The sequence below is a fragment of the Lissotriton helveticus genome, chromosome 10 (genome assembly GCF_964261635.1).
Source record: "Lissotriton helveticus chromosome 10, aLisHel1.1, whole genome shotgun sequence".
In the NCBI taxonomy this organism is placed as follows: Eukaryota; Metazoa; Chordata; class Amphibia; order Caudata; family Salamandridae; genus Lissotriton; species Lissotriton helveticus.
This window is the reverse complement of record NC_136071.1, coordinates 3,523,797-3,542,365: the sequence shown is the minus strand read 5'-3', so window position 1 is coordinate 3,542,365 and position 18,569 is coordinate 3,523,797. Positions and strand designations below refer to the sequence as shown.

Sequence of the window (18,569 nt, the reverse complement as noted above, 5' to 3'; positions counted from 1 at the left end):
ACTTGTACTTTGTACGCTTTTTTAACCTGCACACGTCACTTTTTCCTCCTGTAATGCACCGTTTGTTACCTCTTGTATTTTGTTTGCTCACGATTGTTACTTTTGCCTCATGTAACTTAACGTTTGCTTTTGTAATTTGCTCACTTGTAATTTTCTCCTCATGTATCAGATCTGTTCCTATTGTGAAGCCTCTGACGCCTTCGGGTAAAGTCTGCACTATATAAAAACGCATAAAATAAAAATAAAATAAATAAAAAAGTACTGCTATTCGTCACACCCTTATGCCAGGTGGGGGCCACAGTGAGGATTACCGGTTATCGCCCCCCTGGTGCACCAATGCCAAATGCCTGTAGCTCAGCTGTCTCAGGGCTCAAGAAGTGTGTCTGAAGGTGGCAGAAAACACACAATCCCAAGGGAAGGCTCTGCCGTGGTGCATTGTGGGTTTGTGAAGGGAGCCAGAGTTACCTTGAAACCAAAACTTCAACAAAAACAACGTGCAATGCCTGCAGCGAACACTAGATGGCAGCAGTGTATAAAGCATGTGATCTACAGTTACACATGTGACTAACACACTGGTTCCTATAGAGTCGAGGGCGGTGGCTCTGAGGACTAATGCATCAGTGTTTGACCTCATGAGGATTGGCTCCAACACAAACGTTTCACTCACCTTTCATCCTTCTGAGGTAGATAAATTGAGCAGCATTTACTTGGGTAACAATAAACGTCTGTTTTGTGCCGGTGCTCTACCCACCTGCAGGCTCTCACCTTTGGAAATTCCCCATCGTAGACTGGGCCTGGGACATGTCTGCAGTGCCCTCTGGCACTAGTAGGCCGAACCGACCCAGTCTCAGCGCCAGATGTGTTCTCGCGATGATGTCATAGCACGCGCTCGCGCCTCAGCGGCGTCTCTGCTCTGTGTTTGCTGTGAATCGCGACGCGTATTTGAGAGGACTGACGCTTTGGTGCAGGGCATAACTAATATAGAGGCATATTAACAAGGGCCTTATCTCCGCTTTTTTCGGCTTTAAAAGCCAAAAAAAGCGGAGATAATCTTATCACCCTATTTGCAAGCCGGTGCTAACATGCATTAGCGCCTGTTACCAGCCGTTTTGCCGACGCCTTGCTTTGCATTTCTAATGAGATGCAAAGTGGGCGTCACTGGGTGTACCCCTGAAGGACTACCATATATATTATTGCGAAATGCACATCGCGATACTTACAAGGTGGCCCTCAGGATTTTAGCAGACATTAGTTTTTTGCGAAAACCGCGTTTTTCACCAAAAACTAACGTCTGCTAAAATCCTGACTTACCTATTCACAACATAGGGGGTGGATTATGCTGATACGACCACAGAGTCGTATCAGCAAGGTTATCGCAGTTTTCCATGGAACATCGCTGGTAAAACCAGCAATGTTCCATGGAAAACACCGCTATCGCAGGAATAATTATCGCCATTGCGCTATGCGTTGTTGATACAGTGCTAGCACGGTGATAGTTTCCTGCGATAAAAAAATCTGTGGCTAAGCGCGGCCATTGATAATATACCCCATGGTTCCTTTTAAAAAAAGTGTTAAAGTTATAAGTATTTCCCCAGGGGATGGTGGGGAGAGCAGTCATGAACCTGTACGTACGTACGTACAGTATCCACCAGAACGATCATGGCTGAAGGTAAGCAACTTTTTCTTCTGATAAATGCTTCTGGCTGCAGATTACTCACCTTTGAGCAGATACACAAACAATAACTCGAAGGGTGAGGCAGCAGAGAATAAGTTGTTTTAGATGAGAAAATCTTGAAGTACAGAAGGGGGAAAGAGACCGTCTCTTCTTACGTCAGAATCCAAACCGTAACAACTGACGAAGGTATGGGTAGAAGTTACGCCTTGCGTATGGCTGCTATGGGTAATCTAGCGAGAGCGTACCGTGCATATGGCTGCTAAGGTGCTCTGCTAGTGGTTATATTTGCTTTAGGCTGTCCAGCTTATGTTTGCCCCTCCCGTTGCGGAAACCTTGTTAAGGGTTTTCTTCCACAAACTCACTTTCTGTGAAGAGGCCTTTACATCCTGCTCTCATCTTGTCACATTTGCTGTGCGTTCAAAGACAGAGGTCAAATGTCAGGCCCTTTCGAGGCAGCTTGGTGTTTACTTTTCTTTCTCTGACTTAGAAGTTAGAGAATTATGTGACAATCCAGCTGAGTATGCATGTGATAGGAGAGGGTGTAGGATGTTTTCTTTTCCCTAGCACAAAACAGAAAACAAGCATTGGCAACGCCAATAGGTCTTTCTGATTGTCAAGCTGTTGCCTTTGCTGATGTTTGACTGTAAAGTATTGTAAGTGCAAAGTGTGGCGTGAAGACTGTTCATGTATAAGTGGTGATATATGACTAATGTTTTTTGTGTGGTTGGATTCTGAGTAATGTGTGTTTATGTGTTATGTATGTGCAGGACTATGTGTGTGTTGTAGTGTGTGACTGGTGATCTGTGTACTTGCTCTCATGACCCAGTTTACTAAGAGATACTAACGCAGGCCTAATCATGTTAAATAATGGGAAAAACAGACCAATCGCATCAGCAGCACTTCGATTGACGAATGCATCGCAGAGCTGCTCAAGCTGTGCCTATAAATATCCCAGCGATGAATTGAAAGCAAGCACTGCACCTCGGACCGCTAAGGTGACGGAGAGTACCTGGAAATGACGCTTGTGTTCCCTCGACGTCTGCATGCTGCAGCTGCTGCGGGGTGCTAGGCTAGTCCCCAGACATCTTATTATATCTCTAGTACCAAACTCACAGGAGGTATAAGGCCAGCCCAGTATCAAGCGTGGTAAATCGACCCCTTGCCTGAGAATGAAGGCCGACGACAAGAGGGATGACATATAGGGAGGAGAAACCAAACGCCATGAAGTTACTGTTTGCTGCAGCGATCAACAAACTCCCCCCCCCTCCCCCACATCAATGTCCCTGTAGGGGTTCAGAAAGAGTTTTCCGGCAATCTGTTAATTCTAAAGACCCAAGCACAATATTCCTAATTCGGTATTTATTCCAGCAGAGAAAACATTTTTTTTTTTTGCACGTTCGGATAAGGTGAACATGTTTCCATTCAGTGCTAGGATCAGGCTCACATCTCACAAACATACCGTCAGTAGCAAGAAAAGCCATTTTTGCTACGACACTCGACATCTGAAATACAGACTGTTAGAAATGGGATTTCCGGTTGGCTGAGGCTTGCGCCAAAGCCAGGCAGAAACCACCACTCTAGTCAGGGCAAGGGAGTTACACGCCAAAGATAACTCCTGCTCACCCTCTAGGCAACGTGACGCGAGCAGTAATGCTGATCCCGGAGGCAATGTGAGTTAAGTATTTGCGCACGCACCCACCAGCAACAACATCCCAGGCCCCCCACAAAAGGAACGCCACACAAGGTTATATATAAAAATAGCCTTTGTATTATACCAAACACATTAGATAGGAAACACACACTTTACAATGTGCCATAGGCACGGGCGGAATTTACAGGGGATTATGTACATGGGATAGGGCCACGTGGGCCACTGTCAGGAATCAGCACTTTTAGAACTAGCACTTGGTAGAATAACACTTAGAACATAGAACATATCACTGTAGCACCAAATAGCAAATGTAGCACACAACCAGTAATTACTGGTAAAAGGTAAGTACCACCTACGCAATCCTAACTGCCTTAGGAAAGTATCACGCAGGGAACCATGAACTCACTAGTAGGACCTATATTAGGAAAAACAACCTCCTAAGCATCGCATACATTCAGAGGTATAAAGCATTACACATGATGAAGGAATCACATTAGGCAGGTATCACATTTGCGCAAAAGTAACCAGAACTGACCCCAGGCCAACCTGCCCTCTCAGGGGGTGAAACGCCCTGTGTCCAACAAAGTCAGGGCAGGCTGCGCAGGCAGCCAAACAAGATTCACAAGGGCCTAAACGTAGCAGCTGCCCACAAAGTGCTGGGCAGCTGGAGGACTGAGCCTGGCACCAGCGTGCCTCCTGGCTCTCCTGTGGGGCTCTGAACAAACAATGGGGCCCATGAACACGTGGGAGCCTCGTGGGCTCAAGAAGAGATGCTGCCGGCACACTGGGGGGAGCGGCCCGCTGCCAGCCGGGGCCACTCTACCACCCTAAATGCCCCTTTATCGTTGGAGTCCCTCTCGGGAGACTCGAAATAACCAGAGGCCCCTGTTGTTAGTGGGGCCCCGTGGGCTCCAGCAAGAATGCCCCCAAGACGTTCGGGGCCCGCAGGCTCGAAAGAAATGTGGCCCAATTCCGTCGGAGTCCTCCCTCTGGGGACTCGGAAACCAACTATGTCCCCGGAGCCCTTGTGGGCTCTAACCAAGATGTCCCCTTCGTTGGAGTCCCGCTCGGGGGACTCGAAGTGGCCAAATGACCCCTGAGCCTCTCGTGGGCTCTGAAGAAATGCCCCTGTCATCGGAGCGGCCCGCAATGGCTCTGGGGAGGGGCCGGGTCACTTCTCTCGGCCCAGCCGCCCTACGGAGCACATGGAGCCCCCCACCAGTGGCACAACACTGCCCCACTTACCGGGACCTGTGGCGGGGGCTCCCCCTCCGACACTGCTTCCTGGGGCAGCTCTTCTCCGGGGCTGCGGGGCTCTCCCTTCACTCGGGGAGCCTCGCGGACGGCAGCACCTTTCGTCACACGCAGGAGCGCGGGGTAGGCTCCCGCTGCTTCCTGCTGCCTGGTCTGGCGTCCTCTTCCTCTCTCTCTCACCGGAGCGCGGGGTGGGCTCCCTGGTTTTGGGACAGCACTTCCGGGTCGCAATAGGCAGCGGCCCGGAGGTAATTCTTTTCGCGGCGGCTCCACACGGGGTAGGCTCCCGGGACAACAACCAACTAAACGGGGAAGGCACCCATGATAAACCACAGCCAGCACACAAAGACACAGGGTGGGCACCTGCGCGTCGCAGTCCACGCACGACACGGCAGATATGCGGGGTGGGCACCCGCGGCGAAAGTGAAGCAAGGGGGGGTCCTCTCTCTGCCCCTGCAGCGCGATACTGCAGGCATTCTCGTGAAGCCAATCAAGCGCCCCCAGGCGCTGCAAGGATAATCAAACGCTCCCAGGCGCTAGGGTCCCCCCAAAGTCAAGGGGAAGTATAGCAAAACAAAAGTCCTTTAGGAAGGGAGGGGGCAAAGGCTGGGCCCAGGGGCCAGCTCACAGGGCCATCCAGGCAGGGAGGCAGTCCCAGTGGCGGTCCTCCTGGCGCCCTGCAGCAGCAGCAGGCCCCCCCCAGAAAGGATCAGGAAGAGAACACTTTCTAAGGGGTCACAGCCCCTTTTTATACACCAAATTCCTTTTTCTGTGTCTGCAGGGTGGGGGGAAAACCAGTCGAAGCTGGTTTTGGAGCACTTTGTTGTACTCAACCACTCTTCCCATTCACTAGTCAGGCTAGGGTCATCAGTCGCACCACAGGGGGCGGAGCCAGCATTGTGTGGGGAAAGCCCAGCCCTATTCAGGTCCCAGGTGCACCCCTCCCACACATTAACATGCAGATCTCCCATTCACCACCGGGGCAGACCCATCTTGACTCATGGGGCCAGGCACACCAGCCAGTCTCAGCCAATCACAAGCCAGACAGCCAATTTACCTTTTATACACAGAGAGGCCAACTTCTAGAAGTGGCACTTCCACACTAGACACAATAACGCCGCACACATCATTGCGCAGCATTTAATCACACGAGTCCGCACATACCAAACTCGACCCTGCACTCCCCACACAGTAGGAACTAACATGGACACATACATGCCCCATGCATTCCTATGGGAAGGCAGGCCAACCTCACTACACGCACACACTTTACCCTGGGACACAGTGGTAAAAGTGCGCAGAAGCCAAAAATCACTAATAGCAGGTCACAATTAAAAGCAAAAAGTTCAGGGGTGAACCTGCCAGAAGGGCCAAGTCCAACACAGACTCTGAATTTGTATATTACAAGTCTTGGGGGCTGTATCCAGACGGGTCAAACCCCAGGTCAGCACAGGCATTTCATATTACAAAGAGAAGAAATTATATATCTTGGTTCACAAGCTCCAACCCCTTCCTATCTGACCCAAGACAGGAAATCCCAGAGAAAATCTAAAACAATGGAAAGGAGCAAGAAACGGGCAGAGAGGGTGGGTGGGAGGAAGAGAGCAGTGGAAGCACGCTGGGAGCAGCAGAAGCTCGCCGGGAGCAGCGGAAGCATGCTGGGAGCAGCGGAAGCACGCTGGGAGCAGTAGAAGCACGACGGGAGCAGCGGAACCACGACGGGAGCAGCGGAAGAACGCCGGGAGCAGCGGACGACACTGATCAAGTTGAATGACTCTGTGCTTGGTCTGTGCTCCACTTGGAGGCTCGGCAGTGACGTTTCGCCAGGACTGCCTAATTAAGGAGGCTGCAAAGAAGAGGGACACTGAAGCCAACAAATGGTAAGCAAGCGGCGGGCTCCAAGCTCTAATTGTAAACAATAGTGTCTTGCAAGCAAGACAAATGCGCTAGCAGACACTCTCCCTGGCTCGACCCTAACAATGAGCTGTGGGGGTGTTTCAGAATATACCAGAATTAGTACAAATTAAGCACATTTCTTTGTATTTCTGAGGTGTAGTGGAAATAAATATTTGAATACGATCATAACACATCAATACAGTAGGTAATGAAATTTGCACACATTGGGTCATATGTAGGTAGCCCCATTGCGATCGCAAATGCTGAAATTCGCAGAATTTCAGCGTTTGCGATCGCAATTTGGGCAGTGTGCTATGTAGCACATAAAAATCCACACGCAAAATAAGGAATCGCAAAATTTGCGATTCCTTATTTTGCAATTGCATTTAAGGAATAGCAAATTGCGATATACCACCAACTTCAGGTTGGTGTTAAATTGCAATTTCTTTGAAAAATGCACTTTTTGGCATTTTTCAAAGTGCCATGTGGGTCACTTGTATGCCCTTAGGGCATGTATGTGGGCCACATGTGCACACATGTTAATTTCAGGGGTGCCACAGGGTGTCCTATTGACACCCTTGCAACCCTGAAGTTGCATTCTCAATTTGTGATTCTCTAATAGAGAATCGCAAATTGAGAATGTCTTCCAATTCATTTCTATGGGCCTTCTAGCCCATAGGAATGAATGAGAAGGTATTCCTTATTTGCGAATCGCAATTTGCGATTCGCAAATAAGGAATAATAGGGATTCGCAAAAAAAATTGCTAATCCTACCTACATTTCGTTTTGCGATTCTCTATTTGCGATTCCCAAAAAATCGCAATTTGAGAATCACAAAACAAACATTACCTACATATGGCCCATTGTCATTTGTGTGCATAAAACCGTATTTCGGTGCAAATGTAATGATCATTTCAATTGAAAATGTGTTCTCTGTAACGGCTACCACACCATGCATTGTCCACACTATGCCACGACACTCCAATCTACGCCACTGCACTCTACGGCATACCAACCCATTCTACGCCCATGACACGCCACTCCACTATACGCCATTCACTCTATGACACAACACGCCACTCCACTATACGCAATTCACTCTATGACACAACACGCCACTCCACTCTACGGCCCTCCCCTCCACTCCACTCTACGGCCCCCCCGCTACACTCCACTCTACGGCCCTCCACTCCACTCTACGGCCCTCCCCTCCACTCCACTCTACGGCCCTCCACTCCACTCTACGGCCCTCCACTCCACACCACTTAGCCAACTCCACTCTACCTCACTCCAATCTATCCCCCTCCACACCAATGTACCTCAATCTACCACACCCCCCTCTGCCGCTAGCATCTACCCCACCCCACCTAATCTACCCCACTCCAATCCAATCTACCCCACCCCAATATACCCACAGCACTCGACACCATCTCAATCTACCCCACTTCACTCCAATCTACCCTACTCGACTGCAATCTACCCCACTCCACCCCAATCTACCCAATTCAATGTTCCCCACTTCAATCTACTCCAATCTACTCCACTCCGCTTCAATCCATCTCACTCAACCCAAAACTACCCTACTCCATCCCAGTCTACTCCACACCACTCCAATCTAACCCACTCCACTCAACCACACTCCACTCAAATCTACCCCACTCCACTTCACTGCAATCTACCCCTCCAATCTACCACACTCCACTCAAATCTAGCCCAATCCACCCCTTTACTACCTACCCCACCCCAATCTGCCCTTCTCCAATCTACCCCTCCCCAGCCTACCCCAATCTACTCCACCCCACTCCACCCACCTCTACCCCACTACAATCTACCGCACTCCATTCCAATCTACCCATCTCTAATCCACACAATCTACCCCACTGCACCCAAATCTACCAGAACTACTCTCTACTCAAATCTAGCCCACTCCACTCTTCCCCAATCTATCTCCCTCCATTCCAATCTCGACTCGACTCCAATCTATCCAACCCCTGTCTATTCCATCCCACCCCACCCCAATCTATCCCAATCCACCCAAACTCCATTCTACTCAACTCTACCCCACTCCACGCTATGGCAATCTACCCGCTCTACCCCATTCCACTGTACCCCAATCTACCCCACTCCAATCTACTCCCCCCCACTAACCTTTAGCGGTGCACGCTGAACAACAGCCACACTGGAGTACAACATGGCTAAAACACACTGCCAGAACTAATTGCTCTCGCATAGGATAGCCCTAATGGCTTTGCCAATGCTTGCTTATGCCTACCACCAATCCTAAAATTCATCTTCACATTATTTACATCCCCGCAGATACTTCTTGCTTCATGCCAACCCGACTGTTTTATCACATTTCATTTCTACTTCAGCTTAGTCTCATTTTACCCATGACTGAGTCTTAATTTCCTAATTACTTTCTACTTTCCACCTGGTTATAAATCCTCTTGACTCCTATTGACAGACCTCCGGTCTCCTTTTGCCTGTTTACTCCCTCTTCCGTCCCCTGGATGTCTCTCCAGGCCCTTCCTCCCTTTCCTTATATATTGTTGGCTTCTCCTTCTTTCCACTTCTCCTGCCTTTATACTAACTCTCTTCTCGACTGTCTTTCCTCTGTGCTTCTCCCTCTTCGGTCTTTCTCATCCTCCATCGTCTCCTCTATTCGATTCCGCTTCCACCCCTTTCTCTTCACTCTATAGCTCCTGACCCATCTCTTATCCTTCATGATCTGCCGTCTCTAGAATGATTATTTGGCTATGGACTCAAGCGTGGAGGCAACACTGGTTAGATCACATCAGTGTAGACAAGATGATCTCTCTTGTAACTTTTACCAGAGAGAGACAGAGAGAGAGAGAGAGAGAGAAAGAGAGAGAGGGAGAGACAGAGGGGGAGAGAGAGAGAGGAAGAGAGAGAGGGAGAGACAGAGAGGAAGAGGGAAAGAGAGAGACAGACCGAGAGAGAAAGAGAGAGAGAGAGAGAGAGAGAGGGAGAGGGAGCAAGAGAGGGAGTTGGTGTCATTGTTTTAATGCAATTTCCTAGTTTCACTTCTTCTTTGTAACACTGAAGTTCTTCTTGTAATTACCTCGCTCTAAGTACTATGTGCTCATACCTTAGGGTTAAGTATTCTTAAATAAAAAAAATATATAATACACCTCAACTAAGCTATGGTAATGATTTTCATACCTGAGTTGTGGGGAGGGCTTATTGTGCCAGTGTTGTGGGGTGGGATTATCATATGAGAGTTGTTATGAGAGGTTATCAAGTCCTATTAGTGGTGTGAGTTATCGTATCTGAGTTGGGGTGAAAGATTATTGTATCTGGGCTGTGGTGAGGAACTACTGTATTTGAGCTGCGTTTTTGGACTACCACATCTGAGATGTGGAGAGGGATTATTTCATGTGGGGTGTGGTGAGGGATTATCATATCTGAGCTGTGGTGTGGGATTATCATATAAGAGTTGTGATGTGAGGTTATCATGGCCTATTTGTGGCGTTTGATTATCATAGGTGAAATGTGGTGTGGGATTATCGTATCTGAATTGTGGTGAGGGCTTATTTTATGTGAGGTGTGGTGAGGGATTATAATATATGGGCTGTGGCGTGGGATTATTTTATCTGAGGTGTGGTGAGGGATTATCACATCTGAGTTGTGGTGGAGTATTTTCATTTCTGAGTTGTAGTGGGGGATTATTTTATGTGAGGTGTGGTGAGGGATTATCATATCTGAGCTGTGGCGTGGGATTATCATGTGAGAGTTGTGATGTGAGGTTATCATATCCTATTTGTGGTGTTTGATTATCATAATTCAAATGTGGTGTGGGATTATCGTATCTGAGTTGTGGTAAAAGATTATCGTATCTGAGCTGTGGTGAGGTACTACTGTATTTGAGCTGCGGCGTAGGATTATCACATCTGAATTGTGGCGATTGTGGCGTGGGATTATCATATCTGAGATGTGGTAAGAGATTATTTCATCTGAGCTGTGGTGAGGGATTATCATATCTGAGCTGTGGCGTGGGATTATCATATAAGAGTTGTGATGTGAGGTTATCATGTCCTATTTGTGGCGTTTGATTATCATAGGTGAAATGTGGTGTGGGATTATCATATATGAGTTGTGGTGAAAGATTATCATATCTGAGCTGTGGTGAGGAACTACTATATTTGAGCTGCGTTTTTGGATTATCACATCTGAATTGTGCCGTGGGATTATCAAATCTGAGATGTGGTGATGGATTATTTCATCTGAGCTGTGGTGAGGGATTATCATATCTGAGCTGTGGAGTGGGATTATCATATAAGAGTTGTGATGTGAGGTTATCATGTCTTATTTGTGGCGTTTGATTATCATAGGTGAAATGTGGTGTGGGATTATCTGAAACTGAAACCCTTTCTAGCTGCTCACGACCTAAAACTAGCAGTCCAATCGTTAGTTATCTCTCGGCTGGAATATGGTTGCTCCACCCTCTCCAGTTTACCCAAGGTCACTCTGGCACCCTTAAAAGCCTGCCTCAACGCAGCCGCCAGACTACTTACTGGCTCTAGAAAATTCAATCACATCACCCCTCACCTGAAAGCGTTGAACTGGCTTCCCCTAGAGGCGATGATTCACTTCAAGATGGCATGCATCAGGCACAAGGCCTTACACTCCAACTCCCCGGCGTATCTAGCACAGAAGCTTGTGATATCCGGAGGGAGCAGAAACTCACGATCGGCAAATACCTTCCTACTCCGGCCTGCACGTTTTAAGAAAAAAAAAACCTACAACCGGGCTTTCACTGGGATCGCTCCAAGAATATGGAACTTCTTCCCGCCTGACATCAGAAGTATCCACTCCCTGGCACACTTCAAAAAAGAGGCTAAATCCTTCCTCATGGGTAAATTCCTTGGCTAACCCGCTACACAGCCACTGAGAGGCTTAGTGCCCTTGTGATATCCTGTCTATTGTATGATCCTTTATTCTGTATAGTACACTGTGGTATAGTATTCTTTTCTTTTCAGTCCCTTAACGTAAAGCACCCCTGCAACATCCTCCCTAATGTATGACCTTCTATTCTGTAAATTGTTCCTATGTACAGCTTTCGCCCCCTCCCTCATTTGCACATCCCCCTTTTGACTGCCTGCCTACCATTTGACCCTTGATTCTGTATAACCCTCTGATGTATTGTTTTTTCCCATGTGATAACCGTCCTTTCTGTATTACTCTATGAACCTGTAAAGCGCTCTGATACCCTCACGGGTCAAGTTCGCGCTCTATAAAACATTAAAATAAAATAATAATAATAAATAATAAAATCTGAGTTGTGGTGAGGGCTTATTTTATGTGAGGTGTGGTGAGGGATTATTTTATATGAGCTGTGGCGCGGGATTATTTTATTTGAGGTGTAGTGAGGGATTATCACATCTGAGTTGTGGTGGAGTATTTTCATTTCTGAGTTGTAGTGGGGGAATATTTTATGTGAGGTGTGGTGAGGGATTATCATATCTGAGCTGTGGCGTGGGATTATCATGTGAGAGTTGTGATGTGAGGTTATCATATCCTATTTGTGGTGTTTGATTATCATAATTCAAATGTGGTGTGGGATTATCGTATCTGAGTTGTGGTAAAAGATTATCGTATCTGAGCTGTGGTGAGGTACTACTGTATTTGAGCTGCGGCGTAGGATTATCACATCTGAATTGTGGCGATTGTGGCGTGGGATTATCATATCTGAGATGTGGTAAGAGATTATTTCATCTGAGCTGTGGTGAGGGATTATCATATCTGAGCTGTGGCGTGGGATTATCATATAAAAGTTGTGATGTGAGGTTATCATGTCCTATTTGTGGCGTTTGATTATCATAGGTGAAATGTGGTGTGGGATTATCGTATCTGAGTTGTGGTGAAAGATTATCATATCTGAGCTGTGGTGAGGAACTACTGTATTTGAGCTGCGGTGTAGGATTATCACATCTGAATTGTGGCGTGGGATTATCATATCTGAGATGTGGTGAAAGATTATTTCATTTGAGCTGTGGTGAGGGATTACCATATCTGAGCTGGGGCGTGGGATTATCATATAAAAGTTGTGATGTGAGGTTATCATGTCCTATTTGTGGCTTTTGATTATCATAGGTGAAATGTGGTGTGGGATTATCGTATCTGAATTGGGGTGAAATATTATAGTATCTGAGCTGCGGTGAGGAACTACTGTATTTGAGCTGCGGTGTGGGGTTATCACTTCTGAATTGTGGCATGGGATTATCATATCTGAGTTGTGGTGAGGGACTATTTTATCTGAGGTGTGGTGAGGGATTATTGTAACTGAGCTTCAGTGCGGTAACATCATATCTGAGATGTGGTGAAGGATTATTTTATCTGAGGTGTGGTGAGGGATTATTGTAACAGAGCTTCGGTGTGGGATTATCATATCTGAGTTGCGGCATGGGATTATCATATCTGAGCTGAAGCGTGGGATTATCATATCTGAGTTCGGTGTGGGATTATCATATCTGAGCTGTGGCGTGGGATTATCATATCTGAGCTGCGGCATTAGATTATCATATCTGAGCTGCGGCGTGGGATTATCATATCAACCTGCGAAGTGGGATTATCATAAATGAGCTGCGGCGTGGGATTATCATATCTGAGCTGTGGCGTGTGATCATCATATCTGAGTTGTGGCGTAGGATTATCATATTAACCTGCGGCGTGGGATTATCATATCTGACCTGTGGCGTGGGATTATCATATCTGAGCTGCGGCATTGGATTATCATATCTGAGCTGCGGCATGGGATTATCATATACGAGTTGCGGTGTGGGATTATCATATCTGAGTTGTGGCATGAGATTATCATATCAACCTGAGGCGTGGGATTATCATATCTGAGTTGCGGCATGGGGTTATCATATCTGAGCTGCGCCGTGGGAATATCATATTTGAGTCGCGGCCTGGGATTATCATATCTGAGCTGTGGCGTGGGATTATCATATCAACCTGCGGCGTGGGATTATCATATATGAGCTGCGGCATGGGATTATCATATCTGAGCTGTGGCGTGGGATTATCATATCTGAGTTGTGGTGTGGGATTATCATATCAACCTGCGGCGTGGGATTATCATATCTGAGTTGCGGCCAGGGATTATCATATCTGAGATGCGGCATGTGATTATCATATTTGAGCTGCGCCGTGGGATTACCATATCTGAGTTTCGGCCTGGGATTATTATATCTGAGTTGCGGCGTGGGATTATTATATCAACCTGGACCGTGAGATTATCATATCTGAGTTGCGGCGTGGGATTATTATATCAACCTGCGCTGTGGGATTATCATATCTGAGCTGTGGCGTGGAATTATCATATCTGAGATGCGGCCAGGGATTATCATATCTGAGATGCGGCATGTGATTATCATATTTGAGCTGCGCCGTGGGATTACCATATCTGAGTTTCGGCCTGGGATTATCATATCTGAGTTGCAGCGTGGGATTATCATATCATCCTGCGGCGTGGGATTATCATATCTGAGTTGCGGCGTGGGATTATTATATCAACCTGCGCTGTGGGATTATCATAGCTGAGCTGTGGCGTGGAATTATCATAGTTGAATTGTGGTGCGAGATTATCGTATCTGAATTGGGGTGAAATATCGTATCTGAGCTGCGGTGAGGAACTACTGTATTTGAGCTGCGGTGTGGGGTTATCACATCTGAATTATGGCATGGGATTTTCATATCTGAGTTGTGGTGAGGGATTATTTTATCTGAGCTGTGGCGAGGGATTATTTTATCTGAGGTGTGGTGAAGGAGTATTATAACAGAGCTTCGGTGTGGGATTGTCATATCTGAGTTGCGGCGTGGGATTATCATATCTGAGCTGAAGCGTGAGATTATCAGCGGCGTGGGATTATCATATCTGAGCTGCGGCATGGGATTATCATATTTGAGCTGCAGCATGGGATTATCATATCTGAGTTGCGGTGTGGGATTATCATATCTGAGTTGTGGCATGAGATTATCATATCAACCTTTGGCATGGGATTATCATTTCTGAGTTGCGGCATGTGATTATCATATCTGAGCTGCGCCGTGGGATTATCACATTTGATTTGCGGCCTGGGATTATCATATCTGAGCTGCGGCGTGGGATTATTATATCAACCTGCGGCATGGGATTATCACATACGAGCTGCGGCATGGGATTATCATATCTGAGTTGTGGTGTGGGATTATCATATCAACCTACGGCGTGGGAATATCATATCTGAATTGCGGCCAGGGATTATCATATCTGAGATTCGGCATGTGATTATCATATTTGAGCTGCGCCGTGGGATTATCATATCTGAGTTGCGGCCTGGGATTATCATATCTGAGTTGCGGCGTGGGATTATCATATCAACCTGGACCGTGGGATTATCATATGTTAGTTGCGGCGTGGGATTATCATATCAACCTGCACCGTGGGATTATCATATCTGAGCTATGGCGTGGAATTATCATAGTTGAATTGTGGTGCGAGATTATCGTATCTGAATTGGGGTGAAATATCGTATCTGAGCTGCGGTGAGGAACTACTGTATTTGAGCTGCGGTGTGGGGTTATCACATCTGAATTGTGGCATGGGATTTTCATATCTGAGCTGTGGTGAGGGATTATTTTATCTGAGGTGTGGTGAGGGATTATTGTAACAGAGCTTCGGTGTGGGATTATCATATCTGAGTTGCGGCGTGGGATTATCATATCTGAGCTGAAGCGTGAGATTATCAGCGGCGTGGGATTATCATATCTGAGCTGCGGCGTGGGATTATCATATCTAAGCTGCAGCATGGGATTATCATATCTGAGTTGCGGTGTGGGATTATCATATTTTAGTTGCGGTGTGGGATTATCATATCTGAGTTGTGGCATGAGATTATCATATCAACCTTTGGCATGGGATTATCATATCTGAGTTGCGGCATGTGATTATCATATCTGAGCTGCGCCGTGGGATTATCACATTTGAATTGCGGCCTGGGATTATCATATCTGAGCTGCGGCGTGGGATTATTATATCAACCTGCGGCGTGGGATTATCATATATGAGCTGCGGCGTGGGATTATCATATCTGAGCTGTGGCGTGGGATTATCATATCTGAGTTGCGGCGTGGGATTATTATATCAACCTGCGCTGTGGGATTATCATATCTGAGCTGTGGCGTGGAATTATCATAGTTGAATTGTGGTGCGAGATTATCGTATCTGAATTGGGGTGAAATATCGTATCTGAGCTGCGGTGAGGAACTACTGTATTTGAGCTGCGGTGTGGGGTTATCACATCTGAATTGTGGCATGGGATTTTCATATCTGAGTTGTGGTGAGGGATTATTTTATCTGAGCTGTGGTGAGGGATTATTTTATCTGAGGTGTGGTGAAGGATTATTGTAACAGAGCTTCGGTGTGGGATTATCATATCTGAGTTGCGGCGTGGGGTTATCATATTTGAGCTGAAGCGTGAGATTATCAGCGGCGTGGGATTATCATATCTGAGCTGCGGCATGGGATTATCATATCTGAGCTGCGGCATGGGATTTTATCATATCTGAGTTGCGGTGTGGGATTATCATATCTGACTTGTGGCATGAGATTATCATATCAACCTTTGGCATGGGATTATCATATCTGAGTTGCGGCATGTGATATCATATCTGAGCTGCACCGTGGGATTATCACATTTGAATTGCGGCCTGGGATTATCATATCTGACCAGCGGCGTGGGATTATCATATTTGAGCTGTAGCGTGGGATTATCATATCTGAGTTGTGGTGTGGGATTATCATATCAACCTGCGGCGTGGGAATATCATATCTGAGTTGCGGCCAGGGGTTATCATATCTGAGATGCGGCATGTGTTTATCATATTTGAGCTGCGCCGTGGGATTATCATATCTGAGTTGCGGCCTGGGATTATCATATCTGAGTTGCGGCGTGGGATTATCATATCAACCTGCGGCGTGGGATTATCATATATGAGTTGTTGGCGTGGGATTATCATATCAACCTGCGGCGTGCGGCACCATATCTGAGTTGTGGCATGGGATTATCATATCTAAACTGCGGCATTGAATTATTGAATTATCATATCTGAGCTGCGGCATGGGATTATCATATCTGAGTTGCGGTGTGGGATTATCATATCTGAGTTGTGGCATGAGATTATAATATCAACCTGTGGCGTGGGATTATCATATCTGAGTTGCGGCATGTGATTATCATATCTGAGGTGCGCCGTGGGATTATCATATTTGAGTTGCGGCCTGGGATTATCATATCTGAGTTGTGGTGAGGGATTATTTTATCTGAGGTGTGGTGAGGGATTATTGTAACTGAGCTTCAGTGCGGTATCATCATATCTGAGATGTGGTGAGGGATAATTTTATCTGAGGTGTGGTGAGGGATTATTGTAATAGAGCTTCGGTGTGGTATTATCATATCTGAGTTGCGGCGTGGGATTATCATATCTGAGCTGAAGCGTGAGATTATCAGCGGCGTGGGATTATCACATCTGAGCTGAAGCGTGAGATTATCATATCTAAATTGGGGTGTGGGCTTATCAAATCTGAGCTGTGGTTTGGGATTATCATATCTGAGTTGCGGCGTGGGATTATCATATCTGAGCTGCGGCATAGGATTATCATATCAATCTGCGGAGTGGGATTATCATATATGAGCTGCGGCGTGGGATTATCATATCTGAGCTGTGGTTTGGGATTATCATATCTGAGTTGTGGCGTGGGATTATCATATCAACCTGCGCCGTGCGGCACCATATCTGAGCTGTGGCGTGGGATTATCATATCTGAGCTGCGGCATTGAATTATTGAATTATCATATATGAACTGCGGCGTGGGATTATCATATCTGAGCTGTGGCGTGGGATTATCATATTTGACTTGCGGCGTGGGATTATCATATCTGAGCTGTGGCGTGGGATTATCATATTTGACTTGCGGCGTGGGATTATCATATCTGAGTTGAGGTGTGGGATTATCATATCTGAGTTGCGGCGTGGGATTATCATATCAACCTGCGGCGTGGGATTATCATATCTGAGTTGAGGTGTGGGATTATCATATCTGAGTTGCGGCGTGGAATTATCATATCTGAGTTGAGGTGTGGGATTATCATATCTGAGTTGCGGCGTGGGATTATCATATCAACCTGCGGCCTGGGATTATCATATCTGAGTTGAGGTGTGGGATTATCATATCTGAGTTGCGGCGTGGGATTATCATATCTGAGTTGGGATTATCACACATCTGAGAGGAGGCTGCACTGGTGTCCACCTGGCTACGGCTAAAGGATTAGACAACCTGTAAACGTCATTTTGGCGGTACAGACAGGTGCTGGCATGGGGTCATGCCCACAATCACATGGGTGAAGACCAATCAGTGTCCTTACTCTAAGACGTCCCGATGGAACTGCTTCTGCCGGTTCCCCAGGAACTCTCCAATCATCTGACGACTTAAGCCTTTCCGCTCCAGGATGAAATGCGCAACGCCGACAGGTGTATCGGACAGGAAGCCGCGCTCGATGAGGTACTGGATTCCTTTCTCTGGCTTCCTACAAATAAAAAAGACAAGTTAGCACAAGTGTTCACAGCTAGGAGGCGCCCAACCATCTTTCCGCTCTGCGTCAGTTCTCAGCGGCCAACATGTGGACAGTGGAGGCTACCAGGTGTGGCTACACAGGGGGTGGACTGTGGCACAGAGGCAGGACTGAGGCTGGACTGTGGCACAGAGGCAGGACTGAAGGTGGACTGTGGCACAGGGGCTGGACTGTGGCACAGAGGCAGGACTGAGGCTGGACTGTGGCACAGAGGCTGGACTGAGGCTGGACTGTGGCACAGAGGCAGGACTGAAGGTGGACTGTGGCACAGGGGCTGGACTGAGGCTGGACTGTGGCACAGGGGCTGGACTGAGGCTGGACTGTGGCACAGAGGCAGGACTGAGGCTGGACTGTGGCACAGAGGCTGGACTGAGGCTGGACTGTGGCACAGAGGCAGGACTGAGGCTGGACTGTGGCACAGGGGCTGGACTGTGGCACAGGGGCTGGACTGAGGCTG

At 47.2% G+C, this 18,569-nt stretch overlaps 1 protein-coding gene across 4 annotated transcripts in view; it reads right to left on the bottom strand.

The window, feature by feature from the left end:
* Positions 1–18,569, bottom strand: part of IQSEC2 (IQ motif and Sec7 domain ArfGEF 2) — a 359,223-nt gene that overhangs the window by 120,880 nt on the left and 219,774 nt on the right. For all 4 annotated transcript variants that reach the window (XM_078664507.1, XM_078664509.1, XM_078664510.1 and 1 more), the window contains exon 5: positions 17,906–18,067. In XM_078664507.1, the coding sequence (XP_078520633.1) occupies positions 17,906–18,067 (162 nt within the window). The remainder of the gene's footprint in view (positions 1–17,905; positions 18,068–18,569) is intronic.